Genomic DNA, 21378 nt, shown 5'->3' with positions numbered 1-21378 from the left:
CCCCCCCCGCCCTTATTTTATGTATACTATTACCTCAGGGGGTTGTAAATGGTAAAGAATGCTTTTACTTCCACTAGTGATGGCAGAAACATACTTCTCTTTTTGGCAGTCAGAGAACTTTTTAATGTATGTAAACTGTTGAAGTTTAGTGTCTAAGCTCCAGTCGCTTATTTTGTAATGACTATCATATAGTGAAGGTCATCAAAGCTATATGTGCTAGTCCTTGAAACAGTTGTTATCATTTATATTGCTAATACTGTTTCCTTATTCAGTTTTCTTTATGTGTGTTTGGGTTTCATATGTGTGTGGACTTTTGGGTTTGGTTTTTTTTTTTTTTTTTTAGAAAGGGACATCTATCAATTACTTCATAAATTAAACTTTCTGAAATAATCTTCTTAACATAATAAATATGTTCCACAAATTTGGGCAACACTTCAGCCCTGCATTTAATTGGCTTTTCATGCATCATGCTTGGTAGAAATGGGCAGTTAAGGCTTGAATGTGACATATGTACGCGCTTGAGTCTGAAGTTAATGGTGACTTTAAGATATAATTTCCTGCTGTTTATCTTTACTTCCACGTTGTATGTACTATTAACAGTCAGGCTTTATGTGATAGAAGAAAAATGAGAGGAAAGGGTGATCATCTACTTAGAAAACTTTGTCAAAGACGCTAGTGTACCTTATTTTTCAAGTGTTAATTTGTGGTGTCTTGCCACAGACTGCATGTGTGTGAGTTGTGACTATGTCTGTCTTTCCCCCATGTTTCCCCTCCACACACATTTGTATTTTTTTATAATATGATAAGGATGTATTTTAACACTTTGTTGCTCTTGCTTCTGACTTATTCCTGGAATATCTTTTTATAACTGTGAGTTTATAGTACATTTTACTTAACTGTCTTAGTCCAACTGTCAAACTAATGAACCTGACATATGAGCCCCCCTGTGCTTTGATCTCAGGATGACAGATATTGCAGGTCAGAGGAAGAGCTGAGTTAGACCTCATACCTGGTGTCATCCAACCAGCAGAATAGTTTTCCATTGAGCAACAGCATTCATTGCCTTAGGATAGAGGTGCAGACCGTTTATAGCAGGGAAGTCTTTGACAGGAGTAGCTACAGGGATAAATGCCTGCTTTTGAACATCTGAAATGAAGGAACTACTGATAAAGAATGGTCCAAATTCTTTAAACAAAATTCTGCCTCAGGTGGAATAGGATGCCAGTCTGTATTTGCTGTCTCAAGTTGATTTCTTTATTTGACCTTTTGCTATTCATTATCAGTTTTCATAATCCAAAATGTTATCCTTCATTGACAAGAGAAGCAGCAATTCATGTCCTAATGCTTGAATTTATTTTTCCTGCTCTAAGTATTTCATAAGCATTTCTATAAGCCTTTTGTGTTCTTCAGGCCGTTTACTTCAGTCCCTTTTTTCCTTTTAGCATTTGTAGTTACACGGACCAATGTGGGAAAGTATGCCAAAACAACTCGGTCATTTCCTTTCTAAGCGTTTACAGGAGAACTCTGTATCAGAAATGAAAAATATACTCACACATTCAATGTTTTTGGCACCTCTTAATGACTAATGTTTCTTTTTCAAAACAGTATGTGAATACTACAAAAATGATCCGAGGGCTGGAGCCCCTGTCCTATGAGGACAGGCTGAGAGAGTTGGGCTTGTTCAGTCTGGAGAAAAGAAGGCTACGGGGAGACCTGATTGCGGCCTTCCAGTACCTAAAGGGGGCCTATAGGAAAGATGGGGAACGTCTTTTTAGTAGGGCCAGCTGTGTTAGCACAAGGGGAAATGGTTTTAAACTAGAACAGGGTAGGTTCAGGCTAGAGGTAAGGAAGAAATTTTTTACACTGAGGGTGGTAAAACACTGGAACAGGTTGCCCAGAGAGGTAGTGGAGGCCCCATCCCTGGGAACATTCAAGGCCAGGTTGGACGGGGCTCTGAGCAACCTGATCTGGTTAGCAGTGTCCCTGCTCTCTGCAGGGGGGTTGGACTAGATGACCTCTAGGGGTCCCTTCCAACCCCAAACATTCTATGATTCTATGATTCTACTATGAGTGGCAATAATAAATTGGTCATTCTTAGAGAACAACTTTTCAGGTTTTGTCTGTATAAGCACGTACAGTGTAAAGGAAAAAAATCCTATAGCAAAAATCACTACAAAAGTTTATTGCAATTCTTTTGGAAAGCGTGGTCTTAGCTTGCTGTGAAGTACAGAAGTGGGGGCTTGATAGTTGCTTGTGATATTGGTCAAGTTGCTTCTCTGAGTCTCAGTGACTTATAAATGAGCTAAGATGTAAATTTGATGATTACCAGACAGAACAGTAAGCATTTGTTGGGGAATTAAGTTTATTAGTTCTCTAGAATAACCTGCATCCTCTATGGAGGTAGGGAATATGTATTTGTAATGCTTTGAGGGTTTGTTTGAAAACAAAAAATAACAACAAGAACAACTCACTTTCCACAAAATCTTCTCAAATGAAATTTAATCGGGGGGGGGGGGAAGACTCCCCCAACTCCTGTATAATCTTACACTTCACCTTGAAATGTGTTATTTAATATAAAAATCAGACAGAGAGACTTATCAGTGAGCCACTTTTCCTGAAAAGGCCTTAGCAAAGAGATTGTATAATAGCTGTGATTTTAAAAATAATATCGGTTTTGTTGGCTTGATCTATTACACAGCACTTGTACCAGTCATAGTACCCTTTCTACTCTTAATTTGCTAGATACACTTTTAACTTTTTCCTTCAGAGGGCACAATTGAAGTTGTCTGTTTTACTGCAGTTCATGTCCCCTGAACTATTTGTGACTTCTGTCTTTCTTGCCCCCTCCCAATTAAATTTAACTCAGTGATACCACGACGTTTGTGTGCAAAAGTCTTTCTTCTGTTTTCTCCCTGTCTGTATTTCAGTTTATTTTTTTAATGGGATTTGTGTTGCTACAAAAATTAAAAGGAAATTATTAAGCAGTGTTTTCCCAAGTGGGTGATATCCCATATTCATTTTAAGTTCTCTTTCTCTTCTCCTTCTGTAAACATTTTAAAACATGTGATCTAAATCACCATCCAGTAATAAATACATAAAATTTCAGAGCTGCTTGGAGCTTAAATTCTGCAGTATATATTAAAGAAATGCAACTTGCACAGGTAAATTCCTCAGCAGCATTTGGAATATTTTTTTCCTTGCTGAAACAAGGCTCTTATCTTGGAGCCTTCAAACTTTTCTGAAGATTAATGTACATTGATTTTTCCTTTGATATTTCTTTTTCCTTTTTTTTTTTGTTTTGTTTGTTTGTTTTCTTCTAGTGACTCGACCAGGACTAGGTTGTCGGGAACTTGTGTCAAGAAACCTCTCCAAAATTCTTCCAGGTCTCTGTCATGATATAACAGACTGGGTTGAAAGCACAAGAATAAAAGCATCCCAGCTTCTGTATACTTTGTTGCTGCATGCAGAGGATCACATAACACAACACATGGAGCTACTGCTTAGAACTTTGTACCAAGCATGCTTGGATGAAGAAAGTGATGTGGTTAAAAATGTAAGTTTACTCTGTTAAAGTACCTACCGTACGCTGAATAAAGAACCCTATCCTTTATAGTCTTGAGTCAGTCCTCTGAGGGTTGACCTTACCTTAGGTCACTGGAAATTGCCCATGACTGAAGGATCAGGCTCAGGTTTTTATGGATGTTAAAAATATGTGAACATTATACATATATACTATGTTAAAATAAATGTATTCTTGTATTACTCATGTGAAGGCCAGTAATAAAGTTATTTAAATACTCTTTAGTTGATATGCCAACCCCATGAAGCATTGATAATGATCTCTTTAAAAATCATAAGCAGTGGATTATAGTATAAAAGCCTTGGGGCAAGAAATTCCATTTAAAAAAATGTGCAGGTCATGCCCTTTCAAGTTAATTTCACTTATCTCCCCCTGCTTCATAATCCAACCATAATTCTAACCTACATTGAAGTATGTTTATTCCATGTGATACCCATATTCAGGGTTTGAATATTTGGCTGAATGCTTGTAAAATGCTCCTTTCTTCCCGCCGGCCATGGTTTTGGTGAGGAGTAAATAGTATCCTTTTTCCTAACAGTTGATGCTGTTGAGACTTTGATCAACAGTATCAGTAAACACATGTAGTTGAAGACATTAGATAAATTTAGAAGAGGATAGACAAGTGATACAAACATTTTTACAATTTTAAGAGTAAAATCTTCATATTTCTACACAAGCAAGAGAACATATATATATAACAAAAAAAAAAATCAGGTGACTTTTTAAAGCTGCAAATTTTAGTGCTTTGGGAAATTGGAAGAATGTGTTCTGTTTACTCAATGCAAGTAGTCCAAGGTCAGAAAAGCAGATTTCCTAAATCAGGATTTTCTTTAGGTTCCTGCTATCAGTTGAGCTATATGTAGACTGTGATACCCATTTCTGAAATGATCCTTTTTATTTATTTTTACCCCCCTGCAGTTTCTTCTTGTCTTTAGTCGTTCTCAGTACTAATTGTTGTCTTCTTTAATTTTTCCTGAATTGTTCCTCCTCTTCCCCAAATTCTTACTCTGTTATCCCCTTCTACCTATTCCACCTCTTCCACCTCCCCTTTCAGAACTGTCATCTGTCCTCTGACCATATTGCCTTTCAGTGAGATTGAGTCTTACTCTGTTATCCCCTTCTACCTATTCCACCTCCCCTTTCAGAACTGTCATCTGTTCTCTGACCATATTGCCTTTTGGTGAGATTGAGTTTGTAAAATAAGCCAGTCACGCAGTGATCGATAGTGGAGAGAAGTAAACCTGGAATACTGTCAGAAGTCATCTTCTTGTTTCAAAAAGGGGTATATGGGCCTTAGGAAATGAGTGCCCTAGGGTTGAAGCAGGAGATATGTCACTGTGGGTATGCAGCTTTTAAAGTTTCCTAGTGCTTGTATAAAATATATAAGAAAACCTAAATCGTTAGAAGAATAAACCCACATGGTCCGGCTCTCCTGGTAAAATTTCCTATCTAGTGCTTGCTGCTGTAAATATAAATTGAAAACTGTGTTCAAGCAGCACGTAGTTTTCCCCTTCCTTTTTTTTTTTGACCATGTTTGTCTCCTTCTTAGAATTCCACCAATAATCTTCTCACAGGTGCTCTCAAGAGATTTATTCCCAATTAGGAGATGGTTTTTGTATTTAATTTTATTCTTCCTTGTGCCAAAACTTAAGATTCGGCAACTTATGTTTGTGAATGCCTTTTATCTCCTTAGTGATGCTGCTTCTCAGGATACTGTGATTATCTCCTTTATCATTTGTCTCTGTAGAACCCATTTCAGAGCAGCCACCAACTTGGAAAATGTGCGTGTCTTCTTCCAGCCTAATAATATCAAAAGAGATGTATAAGAGTAAAAGAACAGATGGTCTTTTTTTTTTTTTTCTTTTTTTCCCCCCTGTTAAAATTAGTGGATAAATTGATCCATACAAATGCATCAGTCCATATTTTTTAACTGTTTAATTGTATTGTACTTTTCCAGTTTTCAGAGCACTAAGAGTCATATTCGTTCTCTATGGCAAATATGGAGGAGGACAGGGTTCACATCTGTTTAGAGTATGCTATAACTGTTTTGAGTCTTCACCCTTGTGAAAAGAAACAGTTATATATAGTGCAGATTTAAACTACAGAATTCATAGCTACATGCTTCCATCGAGACTAAAAAGCTAGGATGATTCAAGTATTAATTAGGTGCAATTAAAAATCCATGGCTAAATCACTAGACTAAAAATTATACACAAAGGGGAAATAAGCTTTCATGTTTGGGGAAAGGAACCAAGCATTAAATAAATGGGTTAGGAAGAAATGTTCCTGTTGCACAGGTAATGGCACAGTAGTTGGCTATATCTTTATTCATGCACCTGATTGATTGTAAATATCAGGCATCAGTCAGGGAGTAAGCTCTGGTGTGAGGGCATTTCATGTGGAATACAACATACCGATATGTCTGCAAGGCAGAGATGGGATCAAAGAGCGTGAGTATCATGTGGAATACATAGTAATTCAAGCCTTTTCAGTTAAAGAAGTAAGAGATTGAAAGCAGTGGGCAGTTCTCTTATGGCAGTGCTTCTACACTAAACCAGATCTGTAATGTCAGTGTCAAAATATAGTACAAAATTCTTTTCCAGGCTTTTATTGTTGTTGCTTTTAATAGACAGGTAGTGGGTGCATTGAGAGCATTCCTCAGAACAGCATTTGGAGGACAAAATGCTAAACCACTAAATCTGCAACATCTGGTTATTCTAAGCTAGAGACTTTATTACACTGGAAGTTGTACACTTCGTTTCTGTGCGTTACTTTCTCATGGAAGTTTGTCTGATGCTGAGAAGAGTACTTGCATGCCTTATTATGTCCTTACTGAACACATGTCAAGAAAATTTCTTCATGCATATAAGCATTACTGAGTGAGTGGAAGAGGCCTACAAGGCAACTGCTGAAGCGTTTAAAATAACAGCTGGAATCATAAAAAGAAAAAGCCCCTGATATGTTGAATGGTCTTTGTGTTTTCAGGAAAATCCTCAAGTTACTCCTGTTCTTTTTTCAGTGTGTGAAAGCAGCAGAGTTGATTGGAACATTTGTCAGCCCTAAGGTGTCATTGAGATTAATCACATCAGCCTTTGAGAAGACACCTAAGCCATCCTGTATAATGGTTCTAACTGCAGTGATTCGAGGTAGCCCAAAAGAAATCTTGCAGCCTCATTTGGCCGACCTTGGCAACACACTGTCACAAGCTGGAGTTTGTCAACGATCTGAAGAGGTAAGGATAATTGGAAAATACACAACAGACTATAGTTTTAGACTGGTGGTTCTCCAACTTGTTTTTTTCCCTTGTTCTCCCTAAATGCTCCCATTCCTATCCCTCCCTTGCACACCTACCCCGCCCTATCTCAGGATATAGTTGTGAACATGTGTCTGAGACAAAACAGGAGATTTCCATCCTCCCTGGGCCAGGTTGTGGTCTCCTGGCCAAATCTGCTATTCCCAAAAGCTTGCTAGCAGTCAATCCTCTCAGCAGATGTGGGCTCAAGTTCGAGAACTGCTGTAAAAGACTTCAGATGGTGGCAGGAAAATGAAAAGGCGTGACAGGGAGAGAAGAAGCTGTTTAGTATGCACTGTACTGATAAAGGACTACCTTGGCTGATCCAGAGGCAGAGTTTAACCCATGTTTTAAAGTGCTTGTGTTCACAATCCAAACAAGATCATATATTTCAATCCGCATCAGCAAAAATGATCGAAAACTTTTCACAGTCCATTGTAATTGGCATGTTAGATTTCCCAAGAAAGACTCCCTCTTAATATCATAATATTCTTATTTTTTTTGTATTACTATTGTTTTCCACTTTGAAAGGAAGGTGCCAGTATTCTTACATGACATTTAGGGGTATGCTTTGTAAACTATTGGGCCCGGTTGCTTCTCTTTAAGTGAGAATCTAGGATGAAGACCTTTATAAATCAGAAATTTACTCCCAAGTGTATCCTTAACTAATGGCTGAGCCTGAAGACGGCCATTTTCATTTTAGCATTTGAAGAATATTCATCAATTGCTATATAAGGAGATGAAAGATTCTCTTCAATGAGGAAGGGGAGAATTTTAACTTCCAGAATTTTTTCTTCCCTCCCCCCCACCTTCAATTGCTTGAATGTGGAAATAGATCTGTTAGAGATGCACAAGAAGAATCCCTACAATTCCCCCCCCCAAAGGAAATCCGAGCTTTAATTCCACCAATAGTTTGTTAGGCCTCTGCTCTTGAGATGACCAAAAAAGGGCAGTGCTGCGCCTTCAGAAAACACTGACTTCATGTCAGATGCAGACTTCCCTTTAAAACAGTTATTCATGTGTGTAGACTGAATCTAGCGTAATTGTCTTTTTGAGCCAATGTAAGATATACATTTGAAGTTCTTCCCTCATTAGGTTTCTTCCCTAATGGAATATGTACCAGTGATGCAGGAATTAACCTTAATCTCCATGAAGCCTGTGATGATTAGGAACTCATGTAACTGCAAGCGTTATAACTTGATTGTTCAAATAACAATTCCCTGAAGTATATCTGCAGAGTTGCTGTGAGCTCTTGAGCTTACCACTTCCATTTGGCAATAGACACATTCATCTGCAGCTGAAGCATTTGGCGGAGTTGCTTTAGCCTTTGGTCTTGGAAAACAATCTTTCTCTTACTTTAGACAGCAAATGCTGCATAGGCACTGTTTAACTAAGGACTGACTATGTCCATGAGATTAATAACATTTATAGTTAACCTATTCCTAGACTTGATTTATTTTTTGGAAGTAAATTTGTAAAAATGGCCTCTTATGTTCATTGAAAGTAATCTGACAGCTTCATGGAATATCTGATGCACTTTATCATAGAAGTTATTGCAAACCAACTGACAACAAAATTGACTTCAGCTGGATCGGGATAACAGGAATTATGTTGCATCAAATGAGATAAATTGTCGGTGATAAAAGCAGGCGATCAGGTTTTCTTGGTTTATATATTTAATCATTATTGTTGTGTTCAAAATAGTCAAACATGGAATAATATTTGAAAGAGTTGTAACAAATATGTTATCAATTTACAAATTGTACTTCAGAATGAGAAAGTACTATAATAATGATAAACTAAAACAGGGTAGGTTTAGACTAGATATAAGGAAGAAATTCTTTACAGTGAGGGTGGTAAAACACTGGAACAGGTTGCCCAGAGAGGTAGTGGAGGCCCCATCCCTGGAAACATTCAAGGCCAGGTTGGATGGGGCTCTGAGCAACCTGATCTGGTTAGCGGTGTCCCTGCTCCCTGCAGGGGGGTTGGACTAGATGACCTCTAGGGGTCCCTTCCAACCCAAAACATTATGATTCTATGAAAGTACGATCGGTAAACGTTCCAAAATGCTTTGATGTTTTTCTTCACAGTGGAACAATTGTTTGATTAAGAGCAGGGTCATTTATTTTGTTAACAGGACAAGGTAAATACAAACAAATGGTGTGGGAGGAGGATTATATTGTATTCTATAAAAAGTAGAATGTACGTAATCAAAAGAACTAATATGAAATTATCAATATGTTACCAATTTAGGGGATTATACAGTGCTCAGATTTTATTGTTGTCACTTCCCATATCTCTCCCTTAAAGTGTTACATTTTTAATAAAACATAATAAATGTATGCTTTTATCAAAAAATAGGTCTTTTATATGGAGCAGTTGCTCTGCAGTGTACAAGCATTCGTTGAAGTATGCCAGGAAGACTGCAAAGAAATTAGCTTGCAGCTAATGAAAGTTTTGGTGACAATAATGGCAATACCATGTTCTCAGCACCTTAAAGAAAAGGTAAACCATGAGCTGGTTTAATATTTTGTTGTGTTTCTCATTTTTACTATTGATAAGACACTTTGTCTAAACAGAGTCATAATTACTTGACTTGCTGTTAGGTTTAAACCACAGAAATCCTTAACTAGGAGCTCGTCCACAAAGATTGAAATGATTTGGTGTTGCATGACCTTGACTGTACCCTCTGTCTGTCTCCTCATCTTTTTCCATAGCTTAAATTACTTCGGGTTTCATCTGCTTAAAAGAGATAAAGGCAACTTCTCCAGAAGAATAAATCATTAAAACCTTATTTGTAAGAGCGAAGAACTTGTAGAATACTACTAGTTGTGTTTGGGGATTGCTTATTTTTCATCTGTACGTGTGCGTGTAGCAATCTGTTTCAAAAATTATAGAGAAATGTAATAGTTAAATATTTAGATATACATCTAACTTCAAATTAATCAGATTCACTCTGCTAGAATGAAAGAAGCACGAGGATACTTGGGTTCTGTGTTTAGTCATAAAACTGTTCTGCAAAGATCTATCCCTATGGCACTATTCTGGTGTTAATACTTAGAAGTCATTGTGAAGGCTGACAGATTTTTGAATGTTATTATTTGTCAGTCAAAATACTGATATTTCTGCCTTGCCAGGTCACAGTTCATGGTTGCTAGGTACTACATCTATTTCCAGATAACAATTTGAAGATCCCAGTTCAGTGTTGAATCCTGCAAATCCACTGGGCTGTAATTAAGATTGGTAGCAATGGCAATTGGGATCTTACAGGTTATTTCTTTTATGGAACTGGAAGATGGGGTAGTGGTAGGGTTAGAGTGGGTCTGAAGTTGAGGTTGAAGTCTAGGGCAATAGTAGTGCCAGAAGAGCTGAATGTATTGTTGCACCTTGCAGACGCTATAAAAATAGAATGTACGCTGATGTCTAAGGCATATACTAGCTCCTGCGTAAGTGTGGTCTGCAGAAATCTGGTTAATATGTGAGTTTGGATGACATAACAGGAAAGGTTATTACTCGGGTAAGAAACTTAGGAGTTGGCCTTATGGCTGCATCTTATAAGGCTTGTTCACTGGCTATGGGCTGTACTGGGGGGCGGGAGTAATGGCTCGTAGCTAGTCCAAGGTTGTGTGTCTCTCACTGTACATACTTTATATGATTAATACCAGAATTAAGTTTGGAGTTGGGATTACAATTTGGGACAGCAGAGTCTGGAGAGTTATGTTTTTTCGTAACTTTGGTTGAAGCCTCATAGAGTTAGAATATGTACTGGTTCTAGGGCCCTAGAATTCAGTTTTATTTTGTGGCCAAAAACACCCAGTATGGGCCTGTAGGCTGTAATTACAACTAGATTTTTTTGTTTAAATTTTTGTTTTTAAAGTGTGTTTAGATTAGGATTCAGAATAGATGGCCTGAAATACATTACTGGAGGATGGGAAGCTCACAGTTGGATGAGGGCAGTCAGTGGCTGAGAAGAACACTTTACTTGGGTGGATATTAATCATTGGGCCATGGTTTAGGTAAAGTTTTGGTACAGGAGGTGTTCAAGAGTTTATGCCTGTTGCTGGATTCTGCAAAGCCTTTGGCATGCTTTTGGTGCTGGTTGAACTGTTGATGCTTACTTTTTAGGTGGGTATAAGTCACTGGATTATTGTTAATGTTGGATTATACACAGGAGTACACAAGTGGCCAAGTAAAAACTCAAATTTATTTTCTGACTATTAAAGAACACTTCACCTATAGATCAAGAGCACTACTAGCCTTAAAAAAGTGATAGTTTCATAATATTTTTTTTTTAATCTTTATACAAAGATCAGACTGATTTTACAGTAGTTAACCTTTTTACCTCTCCACCAGCACCAAAAGTTTAAATGTTGTGGGAATGCTTTAAAATCAAGGACATCTGTAGATGCCCTGATAATAGATGGGCTTTTTCGGCTAAACATTATCTCATCCCCTTACTTCTCTATTCCTTTTTCTTCCCCAAGCTAAATATCAAATAAATCAGCAAACCATCCTCATGTAGTACAACTGTGACCTATCCAAGTTGTCTTTTTTCAAATGTGCACCTTAAATGCAATGGCTATTCTACTTCCTTTTCTCTTGCTCCCAGGCATGGTATTCCAAAGGCCTGTGTAGCATCAGTATTTATGGCCCCACAGCTGACAGGCTGCCTCCGAGGAGGCATACTCTTAGAAAACTATTCCAAAAGAAGTAAAATAGAACAAAGCTTGAAACAAATATTAAAAAGACTTCGCAGGTCAAAGGGGTGTGGTATGAAGATCACATGGTAGAGCCAGTGGGAGAGTGGGATTTTGGGGGGGGATTGTTTTAGTTTTGTTGGGTTTTGTTTGTGTGGGGGGTTTTTGTTGTGTTGTGGGTGGGTTTTTTTGTTGTTTTTTTTTTTAAACAGTCTGTCCAAGTAAGCATTGGTCAGATGGATCTGGTATGTTTTGCAGTATCTTGTCTGTTTACCCCTACAGTGGTCTATAAAGTCAGCAATGTCCATTTAAAACTTTACAAATTCATACTCCCACAAAGAAAACAGCTTTATGGAGATAAAGCCTGATTTTCATATACAGAAAAGTTAATCTCCAAAGATTATTAAAGGTTTAAGATGTTCATGCAATTACAGATGATTTTTAAAGTTGACAGTACTTTGGATGAGAATCCTTTTTCTCATTAGCCTTTCTTTCAGTTAGGCAGATAGAAAATCTGGCTACGAGATTACATAATTGCAATAATTCAGAGTTGTCACAAAGACAAATACAGCTTGATTTTATTTTTTTCCCCTAGTTGCTGAGTAATCTAGAACTTTAGAGTGAGCTGTACAACTTGCAGAAGGCAAGAAGTCCCAGTTAAAATAGCTTAAGACCATATAGAACAATGTATTACATCTAGCTTCACATATTCATTGTTCAGAAAATAAGTCTGTATTTAGGACAAAGATTTTTAGTATAAACATAAATTATTCAAAAATTTGCATTATAGAACTTCAATTCAGGCTTTACTGTAAGGGGACAGAAGATCACAGAGATAGCGGAGACCACAACTGATGTGACCTGATTGTGAGCACTTGCAATTGCTTGATTTTTGGCCCCGTTGCTTTGTGTTCATCAGTGTTTCTGGTTGCTTAGGGCTAAGGAAAAAGATCGAGACCACCAACTGAGCACTTCGGTATCGCGATGAGGAGTATGGTTTACAGCCCCAAACAGACAGAACCTGTATCAGTTGTTAAGAGTCTGTTAAACATGCATTGAGCTTGTCAGTGATTTAACTGGTGACCTAAAGATAAGATTTTGTTTCATTACCAGTGGCCTGTGCTATCTTGGCTCTTCTTTTGGCACATGTTGATTCTTAGCATGAAAATACTGTATCGTTAAATATGTTAGCTTTCAAATATAGGAAAGAAAATCACCATTGCTATTTTTTTATTTTTTTTAACTGTGAGACACTTCTTAATGAGCAGATATGCATTGGTCTATTTTTGGCATATTTAATTTATTCCTTTTTTTTAATTGCACTCCTGAAACTACTTTAAACAGTTTATTTCAAATCATCTGTGAACAATGTATTATTTTATATCTCTCTCTTGTTCAATGGAAAAAACCATCTTGCCAAGTATAGTGGGGAACAGTTTCTGCCTTGACACATTCTGTCATGTAAAATGTTCCAATTAATTTACAGATAAATTAATATTTTACATATAAGTTATTCTTAGTTGTTTTGTCTGGCTGGCAGAATGCTTCCAGAGAGGAGAAATCTATTGTGCTTGAGGCAGGCAAACCTGCTTTAAGAGTAACCTTTGTCCTTAGCAAATCCTGATTTATTGGGTATTTTTCTCGAAATCTCATTTATTTTCTCCACATCTGGTACTTTCATAATAACATCTTTGTCTGGCAAGTGATTAGTCTGTAAAATTCTAAAGATCCTAGACATGTTTCAGCTAACTTGTGCGGTTGAGTTCACCTTAAAAATATCAAAAATATGACTGCAATTTGTAGTTCTACTGAACCACTTAGAGTCAAATGATGTCACTCAGAGCACTGCACTATATCTTTCCCTGCTGGAACTGGCCATGCTGATGACTTCTGTTATTTCTCAGTGGGGTTTCTAATGGTGTCTTGCTCCCCATTCTTGATTCACTGTCCACTGAAATCACTAAGACTATAGATGTTGCTTTCAGCATGCTTTTAATCTCTTCCTTAGAGAAGTTTTGTACCTCTGGCAGGAGTCTTCAGGAATTATAAAAGCAAATCTTCCTTTGCTTTGAAATACATCTGCTACAAGTGATTAAGAAAATCTATATGCTTCCTTGCCAAGCATGACCATGCCTGGAATTCATTTAGTAGTTCTTCTCTGTATATGTTTTATTTTCCTGTCTCATGAAATAGTCTAAATGTAAATACGAAGAAGGTATTTCAAATGTAACGGTGAATTTTGGTACTTCTAAGCAATATAAGTTCAGAATTTCAAAATTATCCTGCCCAGCTACTGTAAAGAGAGAGAGTATCTTGCATAATTAAAACTGGGAGAAAAAAAAAATAAGGGGGAGAGGGGAAATACCATGCCTGCTCTGAGCTGCAACAGCAATATTTTTTGGAAGCTGCCATAGCCTGCTAGATGGGGTTGTAAGACATTCTCTCTGTATTAATGTTTTAAAGCATTCTTAAATTAAGAAGAAAAATCACTACATCTTTAAAACTAGGAAGAGCTTTTTTATGATATGGTTAGTTTTTGGATGGGTTTTCCCATGTATTAGATATTATTTCATTTTGTTGTTATGTTGCTGTGTTCCTTATGATTTCATTTTGAAATCAGGACAAATGTTTCACTTTGATTTAAAGTTAATGGATATAAGTATAGGCAGGCATTAAATACCAATCTTGATTGTCCAAGTAGAAACCATGGAAATCTTCTTGTGTCCCTTCTGTTCTTATCGTATAATTATGAGTTTTAAAAGTTTTGGGGTTTGGTTTTTTTTTTTTTTCCTTATAGTATTGTTTCATTTAAGATGAAGTATCCTGTCTCTGTTTTAACAGGTAGAGGAAACAATGTCTTCATTAGCTGAAGTGCAGCAGTTGGATAGTTTCCTTTGTCTCTACAAACAGCATATAATTCAGCTCATGGAATGGGTTTCGGTATCATGTGATTGTTGGACATGCTATTCTCCAGAAATATTACAATTAGAGGTCATCGCAACTCATTCAGGTACGACTTATTTAGTAGTGTTATAGCTCACCCAGTTCTAAGAAATTAAAGTCATAATCTCGATAGCCTGCAGACACATTGTGTTTTATAATGAATAGTGTAATATTCAGGAACTTCACAAGAATGTGATGGAAAACAAAACCAAAAACATTGAAGCAGCTCAAATGCCAAAAGACTCCTTAGTTGCAAGGAGCATACTAAAAGCACTTATGTTAAAAGTACACTTTCAGGTAAATGAACGGGTAAGGTTTATGGGGAGACAAACTGATGTAGATTGTGTCCAAAAATGTATCTATTTCTTCCATCTATTCCCTAGTCTTATAAAAGATACTGTCTGTCTGTCCAAATGTTTCCTCACTTAAATTCTTCAACTGTCTACATGTTACTGTGTATAGATTAGTGAAACACTTTGGCATACATTTCACCTAAATTCAGATCTGCACGGTGAACATTCCTCTGCAGCTCTCCAGATTGCATCTACAGGCAAAGGATGCAGTGACAGGCAGTTCTTTTCATCTAGACAACCATTTTAAGGTGATTAAAATAAAGTCCTGTTTATTTGTTTTTTCCTTTCTGTTAGTTAACAGGGGGATGTAGACAGTAACTTCAGCTACAGGTGAAGTATTGTTCTTGCTACTGCAGATAGTTAGGTGTGGACAGGTATGTTTTAAGGGACTGTATCTTCCACATTTAATCCTTGAACCTCAAAAAAAGCCTCAACAACCTATGTGAAGCACCCACTTGCTTGTTTATGCAGCAACCAGCATAAGTACTTTTTTTTTATCTGTGGAAAGAACAAAAAGTTTTTTCAGTGCAAGATCCGAGAGGCCAACTTTTCTGTATATTTGTGCTGCCATTTCCATGACTGAGGGACTGCTAGACAGTTGTCTCTGTTTTCCTTAATGCTAAATAAATCATCAAATGTCTGGGCAAACATCTTGGCTTGCACCCAACACTGGTAGTATGCTATTGTCTGTGTTTTCTGTCTGACACAGCAGCTCCTAGAGCTATTATTTTTTTTTCTTTCTCTTTCTTTCTTTTAATTCCCACACATAATGTTGTTTTAATCAATTTAATCAGGTTTACTCATTTCAAATTTCTCAAGTTTTCACTGTTTTTCAGGAATGTATGCTTAAGCTGAAATTAGCAGTGTAGGGTTTTGTTTATTTTCCATCTGTTGAATTTGCTGTTATCAGTTTGATATAATAGTAGTATCTTTTAAATGTCTCAGAACTCATGTGAAGCAATGTACTTTGAATAAATGCTGTGAAAATAAAGACCTATTTGTTGGCACAGAAATTTAGCAAACTGCAGTTCAACACCCTTGTATTGCTTCAGTCTAGACAGTGAAGATTTGAGGGTGTTTTTATTATTTTAAACATTAGATGTCCAGCTATTGTTAAGTGCTAGTGAACTTGTATTGGAATCTTGAATACTTTAATCTGTCCATTCCATGTGTGAGGAATATTCTTGTCATCAGAAATGCCAGTGCTGTGTCTCCTCCTGGGAGGATTTTCTGAGTGACTGGGGTTGAATGGACTGTGCATCACAGGGAAGCAAAGCTGAAGAAGTTCCTGGAGGAAAGCAGTTTATTGCAAACATAGAGCAGAAAGAGCATTCTACAGTGAGAAGCTTGCAGAATAAAGCATATGTATAGTCTACATGGATTCTTCCTCTTTAAAGCTATGCAGATGTTAATCATTATCAAGCAGAAAGGCACAAACTTCTTTCTGTTTGGGGAAAATCATTTCTTCAAATATTGGGATAACAGCTTAGGGGTTTTGTTTGTTTGTTGTTTAGTGGTGAAAACAATTCATCACAGGATGTGAAAATATTAACAAACTAGGGAATTAATTTGGAAAATATTTTTATTTCAAATAGTAGCTTCTAAAATTCATCATATTTTAGATTCTCTTGTAAAATGCAAATAAGCATTATTTAAACATGGAGAAAGACTACTGCTGCAATAATTCTACTATCTAAGTTTTGAGGCTGTCCCTTTCAAACATGCCCTTTCCTGCGCCTCTGGGAGTTGTGAACATTTTTCCTTGAATGCTGCACGTGGAAAAACTTGAAAGAAGCAGCAAGCATAGTTAATGCTACTGTTTTGAGTGGTGTCACGGTCACACCAGATTCAGTGTAATTTTTCAGTAAGTTCAGTAAAACCAGAACTTTGTGAATAGCCTCAATCTTTCAGAGCTACAGAGTGAATAGCAGTTAATAGTACAGTTAATCCCCCCCTCAAATGCATTGGTCCACCCAAAATGTCATCTTGTACTGCTGGTCCCAGGAACTAGTGGATGTCATCGGTATGTCCATGCAGTATAGTACAGCCACCGGCATGTGAGTAAACCCATCTTGAGGGAGTACCATGCTGCCATGGCTAGGACTGTGGGTACCTGAGCCCATGGAGAGGTAGCTCAGGTGTTTGTACACCACCTAATAGGATGTAACACGGATACATCAACAGCTGCCATGCAAGAGTGGAAAGTTAAGTACTACTTAGTACCAGGCATATTACAAATTGTAATGCACTTGCATATTAAACATCTCAATAGAACTTCTGAGTACTCTGAAATAAGTCTTATGTGTTTATTTTCTAGGTCCTGTCATAAGTGAAGCTCTGAATAACTTTATTCTCATTCTTACGACGTGTCTTCAGCCAAACAAAGATCCCCAGATGCGGTTAAAACTTTTCACTGTTTTATCACAGTTGCTCCAGAAAGCAAGTGAAACCGTCAATTCTCAGGGGTAAGTAGAGTTCTAATTTCACACAGCTATTTGAACACTACACTGCCATGAAAAAGTAATGACCATGGTAGTTATTTAACCCCTATAATTGTGTCCATGTTAGCATGTCTGGGAGAAGAAAGACTTTCCCAGCATCTTCTACAGCATTTTTTTTTCTTGCTGTATTTTTTAACAATGCTTAGAAGGGCAGAGTGCAGTAATTTAAAAAAATATATAAATAAATTGAAGTCTGCACTTCTTCCACTGTAGTCGTCCTACCTCTGCTGCTATGGAGAATTAAAATGGGTGTCGGGCAGATCTGGATAGTTTTCAGAAAATAAAGAGCTATAGTTGTGAAGAATGTATGTTTGAAAGCTAAAATGGGGATTATTAGGAAAGAAATGAGGGGGAGTTGTTTTTTTTTTTTTTTTTTTTTTTTTTCTTTTTCTCCTAGCCAGCTTCCTAAGTCCTTAAACTTTGCCTGTAGTCACTGTAAGGAAACAATAAAGCACTCCCAAAAAAGGGCATTTAAAAATACCCATGGCATAGCATGGTGTTTAAAAAGTATTAAGCTAAATGTTTGATAAGGAATTATTATTACTCTCAGTGACTGATGATGGAAGTCTCCTGTTGCTTGGCACTATTTATTCATTGCAAGTACAATCTAACTATAATTTACGGTGCTTATAAACCCCCTCCATTTATAACAATCCCACCAGTGGGGCTCTTCTGTCATTATTAATTTAGCCCTACTAGTAGTGCAAATGCTTCTGCAAAGTTGTCCTGAATACGTAAACCGTATCTGCTCTGCTTTTCCCAGTGCCTGCTGCATTTAATTTGTAAATGCATTCTGATGCTTTTTTTGGTGTTCCATTTTTAACTCTCTTAAAAAAAAAAAAAAAAAAATCAATCACAGGAAGTCTTCTTCCTAGAAGTACTTTGTTAGCAACGGCCACTTATACTTAAAAGCTTTTTCATTATTCTGATGAGCAAATTGGCACTCAGTGGGCATTCTGGTATGTTGAACATTCCTTCAGGTTCCATGAGGCCATGGTATTATGAATGTAGGTGAATTTGTACCATTTTTAGATACATTTAGTGTATTTTTGGCCTGCACCCTATAATGCAGGAGAAAGAGGAACCAGCCCTGGTGTTCCCCTTCAGTGGGGGTTTCCAGAAAAGCTGCAGAATCTCTGCTAACGCATGCCCTAATAGATTTTGAGCTAGTGTGCTTAGGATGGAATATCGTGAAGCTGTCCTTTTTTAACGAAAGCTTTTGTGCTAAGTGTGTTGTTATCTGTTTCCATATTTTCAGGATCCAATATTAAAATATATTATTCATATGAAAAATCTCTTTGTAGTCAGTGGACTACCTGTTTAAATAATCATGTAACTGGGTGGTAGTTACAAGATCAATCTAGATATGCAAGAATCTTCCTGAAAGAAAGAAAGAGAAGCACTTTGAAAACTATTAAAGTGTTCCAGGATCTGACTGTTTGTTGTAAAATAATCTGTTATATCTCAGATCTGTATCATCTAACTGAGAATGCAGAGAACATGGAGCCAAGAAATGTCATCTCATGTGTTCTGTGGTGCCCTGAACACAACAATAATGCTTGCTAAGTGTATAATAGTGTATTTCAGTCTAAAAATGGGATAATGCGACTCTCTCCTGTCTATTTGTTTTCTTTTATGGCCTAATTTTATTGTCCTTTATTTACTGCAGAATACATGATTAGCACCTGTTCATCTGCCATACAGTCACATTTATTATTTTCTACATTGGTTTTTAAAACCATGTATGGTATGTTTGCTCATTCAGAGTGTTTCATCAAACTCGGACCTCGTCAACAAGTTAGTCTCACTGGCATTTTTTTCTCTATATGTTTTCAGTCATTTGGTCGTCTGCTCTTCCTCCTCAGAAATAGCATTACAGATTACAGCAGAATAGCATTTGAAGAATTGAGTTAAATTCTCTGTTCTGCCTCTCATTTGTGATCTACAGAAAATCATTTAGGCTGCATTTAAGCAGTATGACAGGTACATTACATGGCGTGCTACAGAGTCCTGACCTGCACCGTTCCTGGCTGGGGTGGCTAGGAGGTAGGAAGGCCTTCTCCATTAACATATAGCCTTATTCATCCTTTCTCACCTGTACAGCAGGACTGGTAGCACTTCTCTATCTGAAAGTTTCTGAAGTGCTCAGGTGAGTATATTAAGTTAGAGCATGTAAGTACTGCTGACAGAGAGAGATGATTGGTGCAGAACCATGTGGAGAACATCATCAAAGAGTAAACTTTTGTTTTGGCAGTAGTCAAGGTAAACAAGATGAATTAAAAACATCTTTCATCTACAACCCAATGATTTGTATAAATAATGGAATTGGGGGTGGGGGGAACCAACAACCCACTGAGCTGCCAGCTTCACTAGGATTCCCAGGAAAGGGAAATTACCAGTGTGGAAATAATAGAAGAATATATTTCAAAGTAATGCTCTCAGTGAATATAGCCACACGTTGCACTGGCTCTCCACAGATAGCGATGACGGGAGTTGTTTTGCTCTGGGCAGCGTGCATGAATGGCCTTTCGTCAAGATTAGGTACATCCAGTGAGGTTAATAGACCTGTTTGTACGAAGAACACTCCTGGCTAAGGGTGCCTAACTCATAATGAGGCGCTCTGCCCTCTGAGAACAAGAGCAATGCAATTAATTTAACCAGTAGGTTTATCTTCAGAAAGTAAAAAGCAGTAGAGGGAACTAAATGACTCTCTGAAGTCTTGATCCTGCTTGCCATTGTAACGGCTAGTGCTTTAACGTAGGAAGTCATATGTAAAGTTTTTATGTCTGAAGAGTTGTTTGCCAAACACTTTTGGAGGTTTTGATTTGTAAAAGCAAATCCAGTTTTGTTCCAAATTATCTGGATTTAGGATGTTATGTTTGGGGGAAAACAAACAAAAACCACAAAAGCATACACACAAAACCCCCAAAACACAACAATCCACAAACATACAAAGCCAAGTGCTGCAGTGCCATAAAAGCAGAAAAGGAGCAAATCCAGAAGATAAATGTATAAAACATAATTAACATGGAATGCAAGTTTACGTTTATAAGTCCATAAAATGGGAGTAGCGATTTTAATGTAAAGGCAAGGTCTGCTTTTTATATCTGCATAAGAGCTAGGTATTACTGTGTGTACAGATCACGTTATCTCATATCCAGATGAGAATAAAGTCTCAACTCTGTAAATACAAATAGCACAGAGTACGTTCTTTCATGGAAATGACTCACTTTTGGAATTAAGTTACACAGATTTACAACAGTAAGAGCTGAAAACAGAAAGAGGGAGAATTTAATTACATCAGCAACAGCAAAAAATACATCTTAATGGTAATGAGAGATAGTGTAGTGAAGTAGTAATAAGTTTTGGTTACACAATCGCATTCGGTGCTGGCAGTAATTTGTTTTGCCCCTTAAAAACGTTCTTACAGTTTAGATAGAAAGGTTTTCTGTTATTATACTAAACACAGTTGTGTGGCCATCTAATTTTGAGTCTGACATGATTGAGTCAGATAATTGCCAGATACTGCTTCACTGACTATTTCAGGGCACTAGAACAAATAGTCTCACAAATAGCGTAGCATTACGGTTAACATAATGCTGATGGAATTTACCTTTATGTTTTGACAGATTGTTTTATCTTTGCAGTTTAACAGAGGGCTTTACTGAAAACAGAAGCAGGTACTGATCAGATAGCACAGTAGCATATACAGCACAGAGCTTTTTTTTAACTTCGGAGCTAAAAGGAAATTTGGAAAGATGGTGATAATTAGCCATATTTTTTTTCTGGCAACTTTTTTAATAGAAAATTACTAATTCTCAAAAATGTGTTTTAAAGTAATAAGTCTAAAGCTTTTTTGACAAATTTAGAAGTGTCTAATGGGACCTCAGATTTCTTATTACTGAACCTTAAGTGCCACCTGCTGGATGGATCTCTGACTCCCATAGGCACCAAGTGTTCCCGTGGCCACGGGGCTAAGCAGCAGCCAGGTGTGTCTATTTTCATCCTGCTG

General features: G+C 37.2%; 1 protein-coding gene across 1 annotated transcript in view; it reads left to right on the top strand.

Moving 5' to 3' along the window:
* Window positions 1-21378, top strand: part of DNAAF5 (dynein axonemal assembly factor 5) — a 33270-nt gene that overhangs the window by 3401 nt on the left and 8491 nt on the right. The window contains exons 5-10 of the mRNA XM_035897221.1: window positions 3321-3553; window positions 6600-6812; window positions 9234-9377; window positions 11782-11814; window positions 14411-14579; window positions 17183-17330. Coding sequence (XP_035753114.1) covers window positions 3321-3553; window positions 6600-6812; window positions 9234-9377; window positions 11782-11814; window positions 14411-14579; window positions 17183-17330 — 940 coding nt within the window. The remainder of the gene's footprint in view (window positions 1-3320; window positions 3554-6599; window positions 6813-9233; window positions 9378-11781; window positions 11815-14410; window positions 14580-17182; window positions 17331-21378) is intronic.

Source organism: Egretta garzetta, unplaced genomic scaffold, assembly GCF_000687185.1.
Source record: "Egretta garzetta isolate BGI_Z169 unplaced genomic scaffold, ASM68718v1 scaffold57, whole genome shotgun sequence".
In the NCBI taxonomy this organism is placed as follows: Eukaryota; Metazoa; Chordata; class Aves; order Pelecaniformes; family Ardeidae; genus Egretta; species Egretta garzetta.
The sequence above is the reverse complement of the archived record's forward strand: the minus strand, read 5'-3'. Positions and strand labels throughout refer to the sequence as shown.